Raw genomic sequence first — 22,597 nt, 5'->3', positions numbered from 1 at the left:
CATTCATCATTCATGCAATTAACTCTTCAGTTTTAAATTTCATTAGGTGAAATTTCATTTAAAGTGTGTTATATTACTTCACAGTATAATTCACCAATTAGGAAAGTAAGAATGTACTCCATAAAAGAAGGTTTATACAAAAGTAAAAAACTTATGAAAAGATGATAATTAAGAAACATATTTCATATTAAATAATTCATATCCATAGTATTTTAATCAAATAATATTTATGTTAATCCTCATCAATATTCACGATCATTCAGTGTAAAAAAAAACATTCTTTACAACTACCTTTAAACAAAAATAGAAAATTTCTGAAAAGTTTAGAATTATAAAAGATAAGAAAAAAAAAAAAATTTAAAGATGAATTAATGAAAAAAATAAGTAATGATATATTGAATAAAAAGAAAAACAAAAAGCAAAATTGTCATAAAACCCAAATCTTAAACCCTGTCTGTGTCCTCCATTGTTATTTCTCACTCTTATCCACTTCATTTCATACCCAAAATCCATATGCTTTCTTCTTCTTCTTCTTTATACTTTTGAATTCAACAAACACACACACATATACATATATATAATATATATATACACAGACAATATACCAAATTCAATGGCCAATTTACTTTCATATACACAAACCCCCATCAACACATTAACAACCATAATTTCACCTCACCGAAACACCGCCTTCTCGTTCCGGGCTTCTGCCGTCTCCCAGAAGCGAAAAAAACAACAGTCCCAACAACAGAAAGACGAGGAGTCTTTGTTATCCGCGACAACGACAGAGAAAGGTCTGAGGTTGTTGTTCATGGAGGATTTGATGGAATGTGCGAGGAGCCGTGATGTTTCTGGTGTTTCTCAAGTTATTTACGACATGATTGCGGCGGGTATTAGTCCTGGGCCGAGGTCGTTTCATGGTTTGGTCATTTCTCATACGCTTAATGGCGATCATGAAGGCGCTGTAAGTGCTTTATTCGATCTTTTTATGATAATGTTTTCGGTTTTTATGTTTATTAGACTAGAGTGATGTATTAGTTATGTTTCTTTAGGAAATTACCAAGAAATGTGACATATAATATAAGGTTTGATAATGTAGGTAGGGTATGCAAAATTTTCGCGATTGGTAAGATAAATTTGAATTCTCACATTTAGGGGAACGACTAGTTATTATTTAGGGCCATGGTAAATTTGCAAAATAAAAGGTTGTACATTGTGATTTGGGAGTTGATAATTATCTTTAAGGAGTCGTATATTTATATACAACCCTTTATTGTGTATTAACCCTTAGGGCTATGTTTAGCAAAATCCTTGAAATTTTATGGCGTATGTAGATATGAGAAATCAGATTTAGTTACCTTTGAGCAAGAGATTTTACATACTTATATTGTGAATCGTGGTAGTTATTTTTATTGGCAAGTTTTCATATAAGTTTAGATGTTTTAAATAATTTGGTCGATGTGAAGACCAAGTCAGTTAGACCATACAGTTTACAGTCTTTTCTTAGACATCTGAAAACCAACTACCAAGATGCTCTAGTGGTTAGGCGTCCTCACAGGAGTTCTCACATTCGAATCTCCCTAGGTTAACATTTTGGGGGTGACCAGGGAAAGAGTTCAGAAATATTCGTGGGGATACTAGCCAAACGGGTAAATTTCTATATAGGTCAGGTTGACATGAAATATTAAAAAAAAGGGTATATTGATCGGAACCCCTTAGGCCCATGTACCTTTTTGGTACTCACATATTCACCAACAAGGATAGTGTCAAGGTAATTCAACCACAATTTAATCTCGCCTTTGGCAGGATTCGAACCTGAGTTTCCCTCAGGGAGTGGCGGCTGGTGGCCATCCCACCAAAGTCAGATGGTTAGACATGAAATATTTATTGACCAAAATGTGTGGTTAGACATGAAATATTTATTGACCAAAATGTGTAATTCTTTTCATATAATTTGTGTGTCAAATATGAAGATTCTAGTTTATAGTTAGAGTAAAAAGTCAGAAGCATAACTCAAATTGATACGTTCTTTAGTTAATAGGTCAATATAGCCACCTCTGATACACGAGCTCACACATCATAAATCAGAGGCTCTTTCCTTGAAACAAGTAGTACATTTTTTTAAAGGTAGAAACATGTAGTACTGTTGTAGATGTAATTAATATGCTATTGTTATCTGGTTGTATTAGAATCATTAACTGGGAGGGGTTTGATATTTACCTGTGAAATGTAGATGAATGCACTGAGGAGGGAACTTAGTGAAGGACTTTGCCCTCTCCCTGAAACCTTCACTGCATTGGTTCGTTTATTTGGTTCAAAAGGTTATGCTACGAGAGGTTTAGAAATTCTTGCAGCAATGGAGAAACTGAATTTCGATATCCGTCATGCTTGGCTAGTTCTTATTGGTAGCCATTTACACCTCAAACTCATTCAGTGGATAATTTTTTTATTTCACCATTTTCCTGAAAAGGTTCTTACCAATCATTGTTAGCTAATTGTTGTTTGTGACCAGAGGAGCTGATTAGAAACGACCACTTGCCTGATGCCAACAAAGTGTATCTAAAGGGCGCCGAGGGTAAGCTCAGAGCTACTGATGAGATATATGATCTTCTGATTAAGGAAAATTGTAAAGCTGGAGATCATTCAAATGCATTGACCATAGCTTATAAAATGGAGGAAGCTGGAAGGATTGCTACCACTTATCATTTCAATTGTCTACTTAGTTGTCAAGTAAGTTAGTTATTAGGATAGTATGTGACCTGATTTCTTATGTGTAGTGTACTTTAGTTTCCCAGTCTAGCATAATGTGTGTGTCAGAACAGTTTGGTAATATTTCTATACTTGAATATTTGAACGGGCTAAGCCAGGTGGGTTTTCATTTAGTAAATAACATGTTAGATAATACTACAATAGCTATATGATTCTGATTTTTATGATCTTCTAAATTAATTAATTTAAGAGGTTGTTTCATTAAAAAGAATCTGGTGGACTTTTGACCAATTTGACCTATTTACATTTGATTTTATCCATTTGAGATACAACATAACCCAGTTGTTTCTTTCATAAGCACTTGGGTGGAACTTGGCCCCCTTACTTCAGGACATAGTATATCTATAAAGTAACTGAATGTTAATTGGGTTGCTAAGCTAATATTCTATTACCTTGTTTTTAGAGATGGTTTCTTGTATACTAAATCCATCTATGTGGTTTCTTTGTTAGTACGACTAATCGAAGTATAATATATATATATATATATATATGTAGGGTAAGGTTCATTTGAGAACTATTCATATATGAATATAGTGATTTCAATTATAATTTGATTTGTTCATATGTGACAAATTTGTTCACATATACCATTCACATATGAACATCAAGTTATAATTTAAAAATTCTCATGGTTCTTCCAATTCAAATGGTTCTCACATGAACTTTTTCCTGTATATAATATATATATATACACATATATGTTTCCTTAACATACCTGACTTTATACTTCCAACCGTTCGCAAGAATAACGCACAAATTAGGGAATGTGCAATTGTTGCAAGCTCTAATTACCTGAATGACAGATTAGCTTTTAAGGATCGTGCAAATAATGCACTTTTGGTTGTTTTTTGTACTTAGTAGTTGTGGGCAAATTAGCAAGACAAAGCACAAAATTTAGGGAATGTGCACTTGTTGCAAGCTCTAATTACCCGAATGACAGATTTACTTTTATAGGAACGTACAAATAATTCAATTTTAGTTGTTTTTTGTACTTTGTATTTGTGAGTAAATTAAAGTTGTTTATTTTAAACACAATTTTGATCTTATTCTATTTAAAGAAGAAAGATTGAATACTTCTCTGTCGATAATTCTGGTATTAGGTGTATAAAAAACAGGATCATAGTCTGGAATGCAATTTTTCCTTGTGTTGTTCCTCCATTATTAGTTAATTTAGGGACGGTTGATGCATCCATTATTGCTAGTAATATTTGAATCTGCTTTTGGGATGCAGGCAACCTGCGGAATACCTGAAGTTGCATTTGCGACGTTTGAGAACATGATTTATGGGCAAGGTAGAATGGAACTTATTTACTGAGATTTGTACATCTATCATATTTCACTATAATTTTATTTGGAAGAAAAATGGTTGGTTTTTTTACTAATTTAGTCAAGTCACTTTTATTGGACCTGTATTTTTTGTCTATATAATTATTAATTGATATTTTCTCTATTAAATTTGTCAATTCTTCTTGAAAAGGAATTACATGCATTTGGATATCTTTTGTATAAAAAAGCTTGCTGTTGGGATTATGTTATATTGTACATCTCTTAAATTTTTTTACCAAATAGATACATCAAATTCTTTTAGCCTTAAAAGCAGTTTGGTCGTTTCAATTTTACAGTTTTCCTTGTAAGGGTAGCATAGAGGTTTCATCTTTGATATCTACTATTTTCTTCTGGAATTTTTTTTCTCGAACTTTCTTTCGGTTGTTTGGTTTTTCACTACAATGAAGAATTCTGATTTTAATACACAGTGAAATTTGAATTATGATATTATGCGTGAATATGTCTTGCTGTATTTCATACACTGATATGTCTTCCCAGTTTGTTGATCACCATTTATATTTTTGGACCACAGAATATATGAAACCCAACACAGAGACATATAACTGGTTGATCCAGGCTTATACAAGGGCAGAGTCCTCGGACAGGTAATTTTTTAGCAAGTGAAGACAGTTAAACGAGTACATAAACAGACTCACGAAAGTATTCACCAAAACGTTTATTGGATATATATATATATATATATATTATACATGCATACTCATTTGAAAGTTTCACACATAAACTAACCTTCTAGTTTAGTAAAGATGTCTGTAGTTTGTTTATTACATTTATTGCATTTGAAGACCTTTTAAATTTTAAGTTTTGTGAATATATAGGGTACAAGATGTTGCCCACCTACTTGGCATGATGGTTGAAGATTACAAGCATGTACAGCCTGATGTGAGAACCTATGCGTAAGTCAATTCTTCCACCTCTGTTGCTACATTTTGACGCTCATGGTTAGATGTGCTAAGGCTGACCCATTTACTAATGAGTGGCTGATTTGGGCTGTGCTTTTGTCTCGAATGTCGCAACTCAAATGATTTGGCTAAAAGGTGAACAGGCAAATAGGTTAAAGTCGCCTTCAGTTTATTTTTAATGTATACAACCTCCTAAATCATCTTATTTGAAGATTTAGATTATTGTAGTTATAATGTTGCTTTTGTAATGATAATTGTGGCATAAGTTTTCTATCACTAAAGAATGAATAAAAATGTCTCTGCAGGTCAATCCAACTTCCCCCTTTCCATTTTGACCCATATTATATAATGACTTTCTTCGACATGTATTGTGACCTAAGTCACAGTTTCAATTTGTAATGAATCTGCATTAAGCAAGAGAACACATTTTATTTAAGTATATGATCACTCTTATTCCCAATTATAAATATTTTAATTACCAATAATGGTTAATAAATTGTTTTGCTATTTGTAGTTGCACATAATTTTCATTTTAAAATCATGAATACATGAATGACATAATAGTCACAAATAAGTTGGTTTGGTATGTTCCTGGTAACTGTTTTGGACTTTTGGTTACCTCGGGTAATATTGATTGCTAAAACTTTAAGTGGTAACCATTGTTGTATCATTCCAGGCTATTGGTGGAATGCTTTACCAAATACTGTGCAGTAAGAGAAGCTATCAGACATTTTCGGGCCCTTATAAGAATTGAGGGGGGAATTAAAGTTTTATACAATGAAGGAAAGAATGGAGATCCTCTTTCTCTATATCTCCGGGCTTTATGTAGAGAAGGTACAAATCAATGTGCTCCTTAAAATTTTGAGTATATAATTTTATGTTTCCTTTTTAATATAATTTATGTCTAATTTTGGTTGTGATTTTCTAACAAAAATTCAATGCTCTGATTCACATGATTGGCGCCAGGAAGGATTATTGACCTTTTAGAAGCCTTAGAAGCTATGGGTAAAGAAAATCAGCCTATACCAGCCAGAGCAATGATATTAAGTCAAAAATACCGAACCATGGTTAGCTCTTGGATTGAACCTATGTCAACAGAGGCAGATGTAGGGTACGAGATTGACTACATTGCCAGGTACATATTAAATTATGATAGCATGCTCTTATTCGGTGATGAAATTTTCAAAGTTGTGTGTTTTTTGGTAGTATCATCAAAGAACCATTAGGACTTGACATAGCGGTTGAGGTAACTCGCTAACCAAGAGGTCGTCGGATGTAGTCCCATTTGGGACAAATGTGTGTATAGTTTGTGACTTTGTTTTTCCATTTTTTTTTGCTTAAAAATTGATTCTAAATTTGAATATTTTTTCATTATGCAACATTTCATTGGGATTAAAGGCTCCTGTGTAAGCTGTTAATATCTTTAATATTGAACAGCTTAGAATGTAGAGTTTGCTAGTTTGGCTCTAATGTCCTTCACCTTGGTTGGCATGTGTGTTTGATGAGTTTATTACTCATAAGTGAAGCCAATGCATACACTGGGATTGTTAAAAAAAACTAAGAAGATAGCTAGGAAAGCAGTTAGAGAATGTAGAAAATATCGAGCTTTACAAGAAAAATAAGGAGAGTGGGATATGCTGTATATATATTGACTAATGATAAAGCAAAAGTAATGATTTAAGTCATTTTAAAGAACTAAAGATGGGAACCAAGTTGCTTTACTTTGGCATGATATAGAGTCATAGAACCATATAAAAATGTCATAGAATTGGGTGAAATGGTGTTATAACAGCATACAATTGCACATAATTAAATGCAACAAAATGACAGCCTTCCAGGTTATATGTTACAGATGAAGGAATGATACGGACCTTACAATCTCAATATATATATATATAATATAGCAATATCGAAATAAATAATGTAATGATCAATATCTATCTTTAATCAACGGTGCATGCACAGTAACATTGTGATGCCAAGGTCTACGAATGTAGTTTTTAAACGTCTAGGGTTTGCGATACAAAAAGGGTTAGTGGCACAGCTTGTTGCCCGTTTGCCTTTTAATTCTATGTAAATTACTTTTTATTTATTAAAAATTATAAAAAAAATCAAACACTCTTTATTTACTATGTTTACATTCATTTTCAATCAGTTATTATCCATTAAAAGTAATGTATTAGTAATTTACTATTTCATACTATTCTTCTACATCAACCAGATACATTGAGGAGGGCGGTCTGACAGGTGAGCGCAAGAGATGGGTTCCACGAGAAGGAAAGACTTCGCTAGATCCTGATGTTGCTGGATTTGTATACAAAAATCCCTTAGAAACTTCATTCAGGCAACAATGTCTTGAAACTTGGAGGAGGTATCAAAGAAAGGTATTACGGGCTTTGCGCAGAAGAGGTCCATCACTCTTGGGAGATGCTTCAGAAGCTGATTATGTTCGGGTTTTGGAGTGGCTATTTCATGTCCTTAAACGCCCAAACAAAAATGCATTAAAACCGAAGGCTGCCAGTAAGATGCTTGTACCTGAGCTGATGGAGGAACTAGAAGCACAAGGTTTGCCAACTGATGGAAACCGGAGTGTGCTTTATCAGCGTGTTCAGAAGGCTAGAAGAATAAATCGATCTAGAAATAAGCCCTTATGGGTTCCTCCTGTGCAAGAGCAAGAGGAGGAGGTATTTCATAGAATTGGTTAGATGGGTGAGCTGGGTAACATGTTAAAATGGGTTAAAAATAAAGTCTGTTCAAGTCTTTTTGTTAAAAGGGAAACATATCTAATGGGTCTAACGGATATAAAGTTTCCCAAAGGCATATTGTCAATGAATAAAACCTCCCAAGTCCTTTACTATCAAAAAAGATAATAATTGTTGAAATAATACAACTGCTTTAGGACAATTTGCATAGGAAGGTAGCAAAGCTTTGTCTGATTCATGTTTTGGATATTACACTTTGTTTTCACCTATTAAAAGGTCAAGTCTTCCTTGAAGTGTGATTTATTGTAATATAACCAGGTTACCCAGTCAAAATGTTGACATATTAGATGATGTGTTGGATTTTGACCATGTTATATATTTTTTTGATGTGTTGCTAGAGTGATGCTGAAGTGACACCTGAACTAGTTAACTTACAAGATTACATTAAATGAGTTTAAGTTTGTGTCTATTGAGGGTGTAAATACTGTGTTACGTGACCCTATATAGATGCAAACCAAAACTGTTATCAATCTGAAACTTTCTCCAATTTGTATTCATATTTGAGATACTACTTAATACAAATACAAAATCTCAAGTCTTTGACATCATATGTTTGGGTCAACTTAACCTGATTGGTTTTCACCCATACAAAAATGACTCATTTTGACCCTTGACTCAAACCTGCATTTTTTTATTTTTCTACTTTTTTAATCACTATGTATCTGTAACTGATGTTCTATCAATATTCACAACTTATATACACTTTGTTTGCACAGATTGACGAGGAGATCCAAGAATTGGTATCTAGGGTCAGGCTAGAAGAGGGAAACACTGAGTTTTGGAGGCGAAGATTTCTTGGAGAAGGTTTAGAAGCTGAATTTGGAAAGCCGACAGCAATTGAAGTAGAAGCTTCCGATGTTTCTGATAATCCTACTGTTACTGATGATGTGACTAAACAGGGTGATGATGATGAAGCAGATAAAGAGGAGGCAGTCGAACAAACTGAAAACCAAACCGGTGATACGGAAGCGGTCAAGGACAAGGAAGTGGCTGCAAATCCCCTTCAAATGATTGGTGTTCAATTATTTAAAGGCCCCGAAACTGCACCAGCTAAATCAAAAAAATCTGTTAAAAGATTGGCCCGAATAGCTGCAATGGAGGTATGCACAACAACAATAAAATGTGGTTTTACTTGTTGAAAGGGAAATGGGTCAGATGGGTCATACGAGCTGAATTTCGCACTTCGTTCTTTTGTTATCCATATAATTGCTTGAATGATAACGATAATCATTGTAATTAACACATTACTTGTTTTAGATAATATTCTATTAAAAAATGAATAAAAGCGTTTCCGAGTCCTCCTAACTCTACCCAGTCCGTCTTCATTACACTGAAAGTGACCTACGGGTGTGCATACCGGGACTGAACTAAAAGTTTGGAATATTGAACCAAGAGCCCAACGATGTGAACCGTCTCAATACTGGCTGTTTCTGGTGTGTACGGATTCGATTACAGACCTTACTATAAACCGAATACAAATGTGGCTTTTGTTGTTTGCAAAATAGAAGCATCAAGGAAAGCTGTTTCAATTTTTAATGTTTTTTCCCTAAAAAGTGTAAAACTAGTTGGGTTTTGGTCCTGGACCAAGAACCACTTTTTGAACATTTTTGTGCTTTTATCGTTGATCTTAACTTGCTTGACCTCAACTATCAATGGTGCAGTTTCATGGTTGTTGATTGTTGAAATGTCAATAAATATTTTTTCTCCTTTTGAATCAGAATGATGATGATGAAGAATGGCTTCCATTGGACATACTGGAGGCATTTAAGGAGTTGCGGGATAGGAAAATATTTGATGCATCAGATATGTACACGATTGCTGATGCTTGGGGTTGGACATGGGAAATGGAAATAAGAAATACTCCCCCTAGACGCTGGTCACAAGAATGGGAAGTGGAAATGGCCGTGAAGCTAATGAGAAAGGTAATTTCCATTCCTTCAGCGAAACACCCGTCTTTTAACTTCTTTCAATTTTTTGTTTTCTTTCGATTATATGCATATAAAGGTATCTATATTTCTGAATGATATCTGTTGTGAGTTCCCAACTTAATTTTAAGCCAGGAGAAAACCATCAAAACTTCAACATTTAATAATTTAGAGTGATTACCTAGATAATGTCTTTTCAGGCTCTATATCAGAGAAAGTCAACATGCAGCTGCCATATTATTATTCTGACCATTTTCCGAATCAGATTACCTGAAATTGAAACTTATCAAAGTTGGTTATGTTAGATAAAAACTTGTTGGTACATAACATAGAAGTTGGACAGACTAAAGTTTGTTACCTTTTTTTTCTTTAATCTATAAAATTAGTCTATATGCCTGTCTTTGTTTATACAGGTTTGATATATATCATTTGCATATACTGATCTTGATAACTACTGATTTCAGGTTATAGAGTTGGGTGGAACACCAACCATTGGAGACTGTGCCATAATTCTGCGCGCAGCAATAAGAGCACCGTATCCTTCTGCCTTCTTAGAAATTTTTGGAACAACACATAGCCTTGGTTATGTGTTTGGAAGGTAAGCTGAAGATAATTCATTACAGATATAATTCAGTTTCAAGCATCTATCGTCTAGAAACTATCACCATTAGAAAATTATCAAGACTAAAATTAAATTATCTTACTGTCAAACTGTTAAAGTTGAGTGATTAGTTGTTTTTCTAAAGAGAATTGGATTAGTTTATGTTTTAATAACATGTTGTCAGGTTAATACAACCAGCTGATTTTGATATGCCCTAAACTCCAGTCTTTTGACTAGTTACCCAACTTATCCGACTCACCCGTTTTGCTGTCGAACATTATTTAATTAAGTCTCTCAGACTTGAATGAACACCTGAACATCTGAAAATAAATAGAGTAAAAAGACATCCATATCGTTTCAGTTTTTAAATATGTTAACTCTTACAAACTATGTTTGTGGTGGTTAACTTAAGCTTAAGTTTTGCACCTCTAACTGGCCAAACTGGGTGAATTTTTATAGACATGTCAAAACAGTTAGGGTGGTGTTTGGTTGACCTGCTACATTTTTTGAATCCCTTTTCTTCTAAAAACTATTATAAACATGATTTTTTAATTAACTTTTTAAGAAACAGTTGAGTTTCTTAGTACTCATATAGCCAAGATTATCCTATTTTCGTAATTACGGGTTGGATTCTGCTCTCGCTATGAAGAAGCATTGGTGATCTGATGTGTCTTCCTGGAAGTCCATCTCAATTTCCATCCATTATTAGTTCTCTTAGATCATGAGTAGGACAATCTTGATTTCTTAGAAGTTACCCTAAAAGTTGATAGCAAATATATTATTCATGCATGTAACTATATTTCTTAGAAGTTACCCTAAAAGTTGATAGCAAATATATTAAATGGTAACTTTTTAGAATTTGTCACTGATGGAATAAACTCCAGAGGAGTTTGTTTAAATGTTTCGATTGATAATATCTGATTCTATGTGTGTTTTTCCAGTCCATTATACGATGAGGTCATCACCTTGTGCCTTGATCTTGGAGAACTTGACGCCGCTATTGCGATTGTAGCTGACCTGGAAACGAGTGGCATTACAGTCCCTGATGAGACACTTGACAGGGTCATTCAGGCTAGACAAACAACTCGTACTAATGTAAATGGTACATCTTTGTAGTTTTAGAATAATCTTTTTTCTGTTGTATGTTACCTTTATGATTTTAATAGAAATTAGTGTACCATGTGAGCATTCGTGAAACTGGTGCTCCATTCCGTGATTTTTAGTGATTGTTTGAAACTGTTGTGTAGATCGTAATGATTCAGGTATAGATTATGAATATAGAGCCATAGAGGTAATGCAATGGGTATGTACATCTCACGTCTCTCATACCTCGTCATAAGTGGTATTAGTTATGATTGTTATTTTGTTGTACATTGGAATATTGTTTAGATGTGTTATTAAACAAGTCAAGATGAGTCAAGTCCAGCGATCGGAAGTATTTAGCCTCTCAGCTAACTTTCTATAATTCATCCAGCCAGCAATCTCTTAAATCAATTATTTAGCTATACATAGATTCAACCTGTTTGTCCAAAAAGGAGTCCAAATCAAAGTGGGGCAGATTGCAGAAAGATAATAAAGGACATATATTGATATATATTATTCATCAATCCGTGACTCCATTTTCTGACTTTCCACACAATATATTGAAGTCATGAAATATGCATCAAACATCCTTCTCCTATTTTCAACTGTTTACATAAAAATAGGTAGATTCCCATTATTCTATACTAGTTACTAGTTATATTATAGAGGTACTGTGCATATTTAGATAAAAATAAAATCAGTCTGAACTTGCTTGCTATGTTAAAACTGTTCCTATGTACTCGTATTATTTAAAATGTATTTAACCAGACATGCACAATTACACACTATTGAGTTGAAAAAGATTGAATTCAGATGATTTCTTATGCACTACTCTATTAGACCCTTTGTGTGTACTTAGTCATCGTGTAGTTAAGATGAATGTGAAGATCCGAGCTAGCCTTAAACTTAGAATGCGTTATAGCGCTTTTGAATCATTGAAACTTTTTATAAATGTTTTCTTCTTCTTTTTATAAATGCGTTATGTCTCTTTAATCATAGTGTCACATGATTTATTTTTTCCCTTTGTTAGTCATGGAACTTGTAGGTGGAGCCGATAATGAGTACATTATCTATTTTATATTTTTAGCATGCCTTGAAAATGTGGCTTAGATATCAATATAACACGCTTTGTATACAAAGTACCACTGTTTGAATGCAACTTCATGTAGGAACATATCAATTATCAAGTTATATAGATGCAATATGGTGCAATATATGAGCCCATAGATGGCGAAATCATACATTAGCGGCATCCAAAGCCATAATGGTGCTAAGATTCATTGGAGATATGTAGTCAGTCGAGCCACTAAGAATCTGTTGTACAAGGATCCTGTTTGCACGCTCGGTCAGATGAAAAGCATCCCAAAACACATATGCATCTCTATTGGCACACAAGTTTGATACTCTTGTGCATAGCCCGAATCCATTATATGCTCCTTGTCCACAACACGCTACCTTTGACGTAACAAATCCTTTTCAACGAAAAACAAAATGTTATAGTATCTGTCACGCTGGTGCTTTAAGGCATGCATTTTTAAGATATGGTTTAAAAACTAACCATATTTTCCGGGTTTAGAAATGAAGTCCAGGTTGGTTCGTCGAATATGGGCTGCAATAAACACATCATAGCCTATCTCACTATTGAGACTGTCAAGCATTGCTTGGAGTTTAAGATTGAACAATGTTGCCGCTTTTTGCAAATCGGATAGGCAACTGCCATCATGGCTATGCAGAGAAAGCTCTGCTGGTGCACATCCCAATGGTCCGGTACCCATGACCAAAACTCTTCTTAATCCCAATTCATAAAGCCTCTGCAACAAATCGATATATGGAGTATAGTTAACACATATGATTAGCAGCAATTTGGTGGTGTAAAACATAGATTCAATATATATGTTGTAGTAGCATATCAATAGTAAACTTTTAAATTTGTTCCAATATAGGTAATGTTTGTGATACATTAGCACTTTTTATCCGATAAAAAAGTTGAATGTTCATATTCACACATAAACATTAAGTACATTACCAGTATATAGAATTAATCTATTCACACAAAGTGAAACTACAGTGCTATTTTATGAAATTATTCCTAGGGGTAAGTCCTCGAAATGTAAGTAACTTTATATGACCAAAGTGATACTCTGAATCAACACAAAATTTGGACATTGTATGTTGATAACTTGTTAAATTGTCCAAATCGTGTAATATGTGACTTGCTGAAAGAGTAGTCGGAAATTAGCAGGAGAAGATGACCAGAGTTTGAAGTAACCGGAGGTTTATAAATGTATTCAACTATGTCTCAAGGTCTACTATGCAACCTGTTACACATAAGCATCTAGCCGGTTATTTACACCATGTATGTCCAAAAATTTTGTTCGTTTCCACCATGTATATTTGGTCATAGTTATTTACATTCCATAGGAATTATCCCTTTATCTTACCGTTATTATTATTCCATGACTGGCATGTGGATATTTTGTGTTTTCAAACGTTAAAAACTGATCGAAAAATGGAATGAATGTTCGTGAAAAATAAAGTATATGAATTGTATGTACGTACTGTTAAAATTTTACGGTATTTGGAGATCAAGTAGACAACAAAATCCGGAAGAGAAAACTGCGTGGATCTTGCTGAATGCGGAACGACATAGTAGTTTGTTATAAAATCATTTGCTCCCAATGCGATCAGCGCCAAACCTTGATTCACTAGCCTTTGAGTATCTTCAGGGCAGATTATATCAGCAACTCTTTTTTGATACTGTTCAAAGTATTGCATTTGCTTTGCGATCTTTATTTGGTTTCCCTGCATCGTATCATTTAATTAGTTCACATTCTTTTATCCGTTTTTTTTTTTTTTGAGAGCTTGCACAAATTCAAATGTATATACTATATCTTTATATAAATAATAACGACGAACATTGACAAATTATAAAAACAGCGGAACCATAATATTAGAAATACATACGGATCATTTATAAACTCTCCTAAATTAATGTAAATAAATATAAATATAGGTTTTAGGTAAAATAAAACAAGTATTAAAAAAGAATGGGCCAGAGAATGGGTCAGGATTCCCCTTCCCATGAAGGAAACGAGAGGAAGACATACACTTTTACACATATAGATTAGGAGTTATTACATGTTTTAAGATTTATTGTAATAGAAGTACAAATGTAATTTTGGGTAGCTAGGAAGTGATCAACTTACAAACATGACTCCTGTATCTTCAAGTATCCCAATACCACCAGAAGCAAAATTGGCACCAACAAGTAATTTGTTACCTGTGAGATATGGACTCAAGTATGGCAATGTTGCTTCTTCACCAATTGCTTGACCTGTTTAATTCAATGATATACAACTAATGAAGTTTATTCAAGACTTATTTAAAAAGAAATTAAGAATTAAAATGAAATAGTTATTAACTCAACTGATAAGGTCAGGAATGTTATATCCGTTAGTGAACCGGCCAGTAGCAACATGACCTGGATAATCAATCCCATAAGGAGGTGAATCAGCTCGTACCGCGGTAGCCAAGTAATTGTTGTTGCCACTATCAACAAATGAGTCACCAAACACAAAGAAAGCTCTAGCCTTAGCTTCAAGAACCACATTATTACTACTTGTTATCAGGAACAGGCACAATACAAGTGATGATATTGAACAAATCATCATTAGTTGAGTACATAAACTAGCTAGAAAGAGGCTAGTCAAGTAATGATGTTATCAAAAACACATGCACAGAAAGATATGTTTTTTAAAAATAGAAGAGGGGTTGCATGTAAAGTGATGTATATATAGCAACCAAGTATAGATGACTGATGTAGGCCCAAATGCATTTAGTATTTAGAAGGTCAAGACATGATTAAAAAGAGACATTTACTAAAATGGTCATAACTTTTGCTACAGAGCTCTGTTTTTGACGTGCGACCAGTCAAAACGACTGTTGGAAAGAGGAGCATCAAGCTGAAGTCAAGGCGGTTTGGGTCGGACACAAAAACGCCATTTTGCATGAGTTTTTGTGCCTTTTTCTAAGTTTTCCGTGGTTTTTTGGATTTTGTTTTTGTAATAATGTTCGGCCCACTTATGTTGGCCCATTCAAATTTTGTTGTTTAATTATATCATTGTTAAGCATTAGAAAATAATCAGACTTCAAGAAATCAAGAATTCATTTTTCCCCTATACACGTATGTGTGTTTAGTGTGTGAAGTTTTCTAAATTTCGGTATTTTTATTTGAATTAACGAATTTCAGAAAAATTGTTCTTGGTACCAAGAGGTTCGATTATTTATCTCTCGTTTGCGTCAATGACCCATGTGTCTGTTGATGTTGCACCAATGGCGAACTCGTGGCTAGATTGCAGATACTACCAGGTTCATAAAACATTTAAATAGATTTATTTTTCTCTTGAACCCATTGAATTTTTTAAAAATCTTGATGAATTTTACATCAGTAGAAAAGAAGTCATGTGATTTACGTATAGCTGGACACATTCTAGGTGTGGCCCCTTCTTGACATCTAATTCATGGGAGATGTAAGATTTTTAGATTATGGGAGCCTTGAAAAGGTTTTACCTTAAACTAAGTTGTGGCTTTTGGTTGAGGCCTAACTTAAAATTTATGTAAATAAATATACAAATAAAACTTGCTTGAGGAGGGGGTGGTGTCTAGCCGAGTACGAGTAGTTCTTAAGATGGGCCTTTGCATCTAAATGACTGGATACTTGGTGCACATAATTACGAGTAGTATTGTATATATCACGTACATCACCATTTAATAAGCTAAATGTGTCGTATTATAATAAGTGTGAAACCAATGTACCAATAGAAAAGTCGAAGGTGTTGTAGTTTTTTTTTTTTTTTTAAATAACTATAATAATTATTATAATAAGTGTGGAAATATATCTTATGTCGATAGTGCATATTCATTTTCTTTGGCTTTTTTACTTTTTGAAAAGTAATATCCACTGAAAAGTAAAAACTGATGGGATGTGATTTTATTTTTATTGGTACATACAGAGCCAATTTATTGAGTTGAAGTACTTGGGCCGACTTGTTAAACAGTGTCATCTTCTGGAATAAAAAAAATTATTAGAAACCTAGGGCAATGGATAACATAGGCTCAAAAATAATACAGTAGTTTTTAAATAAAAATTTAGACAAATTATGTAAGCAAGATTGAAGATTTCGAATAGCATAAATAATCAAGAAGTTGGCGAAAATTCTAGATTCACTCACAGATTTGGGCCCTGGGCCTACAACGGTATTGTCCTGCCCAAGAGCAGAGGCTGATGCTAAAGTTATCTTTGGTTGAATCATTAATACGAGTATATATCTTTAAAATAACAAAACCAACTGGGTTGGATTAATGGTTGAAGCCCATGTCTCTGGAAACAGAGGTCATGGGTTCGATCTTTATGTCCAGCAAGGCATCGAAGACGGTATTAAGACTCAAAACCCGTAGAAGACGACATTGGGAGTTACTTTACTTTATATCTTCAAAATAACATTAAAAGGAATGACTATTTTTATCGATCATGTCATGTAACATTCTTTATATAAGTTGTGCTAATTGTAGGTATGCACTTATTTATCGTATATTAAAGCATATGAGAAATATGCTTTAATTTCATCTCATCTCATTTATATATGGTGGCGGATCCAGGGAAAAAGCTTCGCAGAGGACATAAAAACACCAAGAGCTAACTAGCTAAGTGACATGTTAGAAAATTTCGGCCAAAGCGATGATTAATAATTTTAATTTATTTTTTAGTGATGATAAAGTTTCTTATGTAGTGTTATATATTGACTCGCAAATTGGTGAGTCTGGATATTTGAAATAAGTAGTCTGTCATTAAAGTCTTTTTATTCCAATCTTTTGAGTAACTTATCTTTATCTTTATATATACTAAAAGATAACTGGTCTAATGACTTATTTACTAATCCCAAAGCTTAATTTCATAAAATTGACTTTCGCTTATGTCATCATTTAGATTAATTATAAATTAAAAATCATAATAATCATTATCCAAATATATTATTATATTGGTATTTATATAAATTTGTATAAAATGTCTCATTAATTTACACTTTTTTGTTTTCCATCAATAATTTACAGTTTTTAACCCTGAATACTTTGTTTATATTTATTTTTAGCCATAACTTGAGAGAATTTTTTAAAATTTATAATCATTTAATTATTTTTAAAAAAATCAACATATGAAATATTGTATATAAAAAACTATTTTAAAACCTAATGACTTATTAACAAATATTTCAAATATTAGATTAGATTTTTATAAATTATAAATCGTAATATTTAGTTTAATATTTAACATAAATACAACTTGAATTGTAGATACATATCTCAAACGTAATAACAGATGACGATATACAATATCATTATCCTAAACACAATAGGAATCACAGAACATGGGACGATCACAGAACAAAACACGATTACAACAAAAGGTTACTTGAATACTAAATCCAAATCAATATGAACTCTATTCAAGATTCATTTTATCTCTCAATCAAAAATGTACATAATTTTTTATATATATAGTTTTGTGTATTAATGTTTGAAGTTACAATTGTCACTCAAATCAAGAGTCCTAATTGTTATCAAAGAATATGAAAACAATTCTAATTGTTATCCAAGTATCATAGGACAAGTGATTGAAAATAAACTTATGCATGTTATGGTTCACAACTTCACATCATGATCAAGTACATATACTTGAATGTGAAGTACTAATTCTTAATTGAGCACAACTGGTTTTAAAAAATTCTATTATAGAGAAATTATTATAGCATGTGCCTTATGGAATGACTATGACAAACAATTCCATCAAAATGTCTTAGTTAATAATGACAGTAACGAACCTATGATTATTGTACTATATCTTCAAAATTATAAGTTTTTATAACTTAAATGTATGAAGATCTAATTTTGATAATATTGTAAACTCGTGTCCAGTGTTGGACATGGGTCTAATATCTAGTAGCTTTTTAAATACGCTTCCATGTTTAACTATTGATACTTTAATTATTCTACTGATAATTAGATTATGGGTTAATCACATTGTATCTCCCTTGATTATTAACATAGATCTTTAAGTATAAGTGAATAACTGAAAAATATGATAACAAATTATATACTTATGATCATCTATGTGTATGTCCAAATGTGATATATATTTCTACTTTTGGCCGTTTGCTAGGAGCCCAAGCCCCTCTACTTGTGTTCTGTTTCTTCCCACCCTTTTGGGTTGGGCTTGACTCACAAATATAATGCTCTGTAGTCTGTCCACATTATATTTTTGTTTTTGAGTTGGAATACACCGTCTTATTTTCTTCATAGCAAATATGGATCATTGACGGACTACTGGCTCACTAATCATCTCTATTCCCGAGTGCAAGATCCGACGAGTACCCACAAAGGATACCCACCAAAGGTGAGAAACAACACCATGAAATCCCAATATTTTGTCATATGTGGTACTTGAACTCAAGACATCTCCATTATTGAAGTCATTAAGAAAAGAAAAAAAAAGGGTAACGGGGGAACCCTAGGCCCGGTACCACAATTGGATACCCATCGACTCATCCCGTATGAGCCTTAATCATTTAAACAGGAGATCATTGGTTTGAAGGTACAACAGCTAATGTATATATCAACAAAACAACTGTGAACAAAAATAAATAAGAGATGGGCTGATAATGTATTTAAGCTTGCTTACATGCAGTTCCATTTTATTTGATTGTACTAAAAAGATACAAACATTTTATGGTGCTACCAATGTAGCTACAATAAAAAAGACACAAAATTAAGTAAAGTTTACAGCCTAAATCACCAAATTAAACAATATAGTAGAAATTACACTTGAGAAATCAATCTTAACAAGTAATTAAGAACATACAACTTAACAATCAAAATAGCAAACTAAATATAGTAGATGCATTGTGCAAAACTGAACCCATAAGTGGTGCAAATCACACATTCGCAGCTGCATCCAACTTCATGATGGTGCTAAGATTCATGGGTGACATGTATCGTGTATCGCCTTGTAGAATTTGTTGTACAATAAGCCTGTTTGCTTTCTCAGACGGATGGAAAGCATCCCAAAACGCGTATAAATCTCTATTGGGACATAAGTTTGACAATGCTGTACATAGGCCGATCCCATTATTCGGTCCTTGTCCACAACAAGCCACCTTTGATGTTATAAATCCTGCTCATAAAAAAAAAAAATTTTTTTAAAATGTGATCCTTTAATTAGTTATGGTTTGGACCAAATGTATTCTAGGGAATGTATATATATGGTATGAAGTTACCATATCTTTGAGGATCAGAAATGAAGTCAATGTTACTTTGTCGAATATTAGCACCAATGAACACAGTGGCCCCTATCTCACTATTGAGACTATCAAGCATTTCTTGGAGTTGAGGGTTGAACAAACCCGCGGCTCTTTGCAACTCGGGTACACAATTACCATCTCGGCTACGTTGAGCCAATTCGGATGGCACGCACCCCAATGGGCCCGTACCCGTGACCAAAACCCTTCTTAATCCCAATTCATAAAGCTTCTGCAGTAATCATTAGCACACAAGACAACAGTTAATTTAACTTAATGCGCAAACTTTTGTTGAATTGTTCACACTTTTTACCTTTTTGTTTGTAGTTAATTTTACATCTATGATTGACAATTAATTGAGTTCTTTGAATCAGTAGTTTTTGTGAATTTGATTTCTCATTAAATGCATTTAATAATGAATAGAATGTAGCACATGGGAGAGTTGCATCACGGTATGCTACATTTTGTGAAACTTATGTATGATATCGACATATATATATATACAACCACCCCATTGGCTTATGCTAACATTTATATCTATACCCATACCATTCATCCAAAAAGATATAAATTTAAATATATTAGTAATTGGCAAACAAAAAGGGACCAACATATTTATTTCAACAAATGATTTGTCATTTATTTGGCAGCATGGCTTGCCTAAAACTAATTAATAAGCCTTGCATGACCAATCAATAATTTGATTCAAAGTAACATTAAGTTTGCTAATTGCAAAAAAGATTTTTTTTATCAACGTGATTTGAATCACCTCCAACTCTCCGTACAAGAGTGAGTGTCATGCATAGTAGACTACATTGTCTTAACAGGGTCTCTGCTACCGCAGTATACACTATACATATATAGAGTCGGAATATATTAAGATGGTACGTACCGTTAGAACTTTGCGGTATTCAGAGATCAAGTAGACAACATAATCTGGCAGAGCAAATTGTCTAGATCTTGCAGAGAATGGGACTAAATAGTAGTTGTTTACAAAGTCATTTCCTCCCAATGTGATGAGTGTCAATGCTTGATTTACTAGCCTTTGAGTCTCCTCAGGGCCAATTATATCACTCACCCTTGTTTGATATTGTTCAAAGTATTGCATTTGCAGTGTGATCCTTATTATGTTAACCTGCATGCATCATATCTACATTAGTCAATAATATTATTGCAGTTTATTGACCTTTTACATGGAAGTTTTAGTTTTTCATCTAGCTAGCTAGTACTATCAACTTTACCAAGCTAGATATATATATTCTACATTATATTTATCTTTTAATTAGAGCTAGTCATTTATTTATATATTAACAACGTAGTTTCCTATATATTTTTTGTTAGTTATTTAACAATTAAATTTTTCATCTTTATTAGTTAAGATAATAATTAAAGTTTTTTAATGCATATGATAAATAAGTAGCTAGTACACGTACTTAAAAGTATGTACACCTATGAAGTGCACATGTGTAACGAGTTAACTACTTAATTAACTACTCTTCATGCTAGTAACTATGAAACTTAAAGTACATGTTATTATGACAAAGTGGGATTAGTCCACTTAGTAATTGGGCGGCCTTTTGCCTTTTGGGGCGAAGTTAAAATCGAGTTCAATCCCTGACATGAGATAGTTTAGGATTATTCAGACTAATTTAGATGTAAATTACACATTTCATGTAGACACAAGTAGTGTGTACCACATTTTGGTGCATTATGTTTTCACAACAGTTGTGAGCAATGAAAAAGTAAACATGTAAGCAATCTATATATTCAATGACCTAAGCTTAGGTACTGCCACTCTAAAAAAAGTTACAAATTAAACCTTTAAATTTGATAAACCTACATAGCCCTTGAATTTTACATAACCACTCCCTGAATTTTACATAATTCCCCCTATTTTACCTAAGATAAGTACTACATGTTTTACCTAACATTTCCTCATATCCAATGTATAGAAAGTGAAACTTACAAACTGGACTCCAGTATCATTTAGGATCCCAACACCAGCAGAAGCAAAATTGGCACCAACAAGTAACTTTTGGCCTGTTAGAGATGGGCTCAAGTATGGTAATGTTGCCTCTTCACCAATGGCTTGACCTGATCAATTTTTATCATAATCACATTACTTAATTATTCAACATTCATGCATAATAAGGCTAATTAATGATAATGTGTGACTAATAACTCAACTGATAAGGTCAGGAATATTATATCCATTTGAAAACCGTCCTGTAGGACGATGAGTGGGAGGGTAATCGATTCCATAAGGAGGGGCATCAGCTCGTGCGGACGTAGCCAAGTAATTATTGTTTCCATTATCGACCAACGAGTCACCAAATACAAAAAAAGCTCTAGCTTCAGCTTCGCGAACAACCTTACTTAATAAAATTACCACTATTAGCACAAAAAACTTGGCAAGTAATGTTTTTGATAAGCTAGCCATTATATATATTGTCTAGATATATATAGCTAGTTTTTAGAAAATAGAAGAAATGTAAGAAAGACACACACACAATTTTCTGTGTGTGTTTGAGTATGTTGTGATAAACAAGGAATGAATTGAGGTCTATATATATATGCGTTTATATATAGGAATGGATATTATTGATGACAAAATTTTTTAAGTCAGTATTGAGCCAATCTCAACTACATAAGGTAGTAGTAGCTCTGGTGTATTTAATTTGGACAGTTATTTGACAGACAATGTTACATAAACACAGAGTTTGTTATTGTACGTACTCTTTTTTTTACCCTGGCCAACCAGCCCCTACTATACTGTCACCAGATTCGTTATTCCTGATTTTATTACACCAACTCAGAGATTGATTTTACTTTCTAGAAATAAAGACATGTTCCATGCCAA

At 33.2% G+C, this 22,597-nt stretch overlaps 3 protein-coding genes across 3 annotated transcripts; 1 reads left to right on the top strand and 2 right to left on the bottom strand.

Moving 5' to 3' along the window:
• The first annotated feature begins 575 nt into the window (after positions 1–575).
• LOC122603505 lies at positions 576–11,613 on the top strand. The gene is made up of 13 exons (XM_043776225.1): positions 576–964; positions 2,234–2,405; positions 2,513–2,730; positions 4,001–4,061; positions 4,628–4,700; positions 4,932–5,009; positions 5,692–5,849; positions 5,982–6,150; positions 7,237–7,699; positions 8,494–8,877; positions 9,496–9,699; positions 10,167–10,300; positions 11,245–11,613. The coding sequence occupies exons 1-13, from the start codon at positions 614–616 to the stop codon at positions 11,417–11,419; spliced, it is 2,640 nt and encodes an 879-aa protein (XP_043632160.1). The 5' UTR covers positions 576–613; the 3' UTR covers positions 11,420–11,613.
• A 947-nt stretch (positions 11,614–12,560) lies between these two features.
• On the bottom strand, positions 12,561–15,054 carry LOC122603506 (GDSL esterase/lipase LTL1-like). Its single transcript, XM_043776227.1, has 5 exons — positions 14,814–15,054; positions 14,593–14,720; positions 13,946–14,188; positions 12,945–13,197; positions 12,561–12,858 (listed from the first exon to the last, which is right to left on the bottom strand). The coding sequence occupies exons 1-5, from the start codon at positions 15,052–15,054 to the stop codon at positions 12,623–12,625; spliced, it is 1,101 nt and encodes a 366-aa protein (XP_043632162.1). The 3' UTR covers positions 12,561–12,622.
• Positions 15,055–19,104: 4,050 nt separating this feature from the next.
• On the bottom strand, positions 19,105–22,289 carry LOC122603863 (GDSL esterase/lipase At5g33370-like). The gene is made up of 5 exons (XM_043776697.1): positions 21,925–22,289; positions 21,704–21,831; positions 20,630–20,872; positions 19,717–19,969; positions 19,105–19,613 (listed from the first exon to the last, which is right to left on the bottom strand). Exons 1-5 carry the CDS (start codon positions 22,175–22,177, stop codon positions 19,375–19,377), a joined length of 1,116 nt encoding a protein of 371 aa, XP_043632632.1. The 5' UTR covers positions 22,178–22,289; the 3' UTR covers positions 19,105–19,374.
• Positions 22,290–22,597: the final 308 nt, after the last annotated feature.

Source organism: Erigeron canadensis, chromosome 6 (assembly GCF_010389155.1).
Source record: "Erigeron canadensis isolate Cc75 chromosome 6, C_canadensis_v1, whole genome shotgun sequence".
Taxonomy (NCBI): Eukaryota; Viridiplantae; Streptophyta; class Magnoliopsida; order Asterales; family Asteraceae; genus Erigeron; species Erigeron canadensis.
The sequence above is the reverse complement of the archived record's forward strand: the minus strand, read 5'-3'. Positions and strand labels throughout refer to the sequence as shown.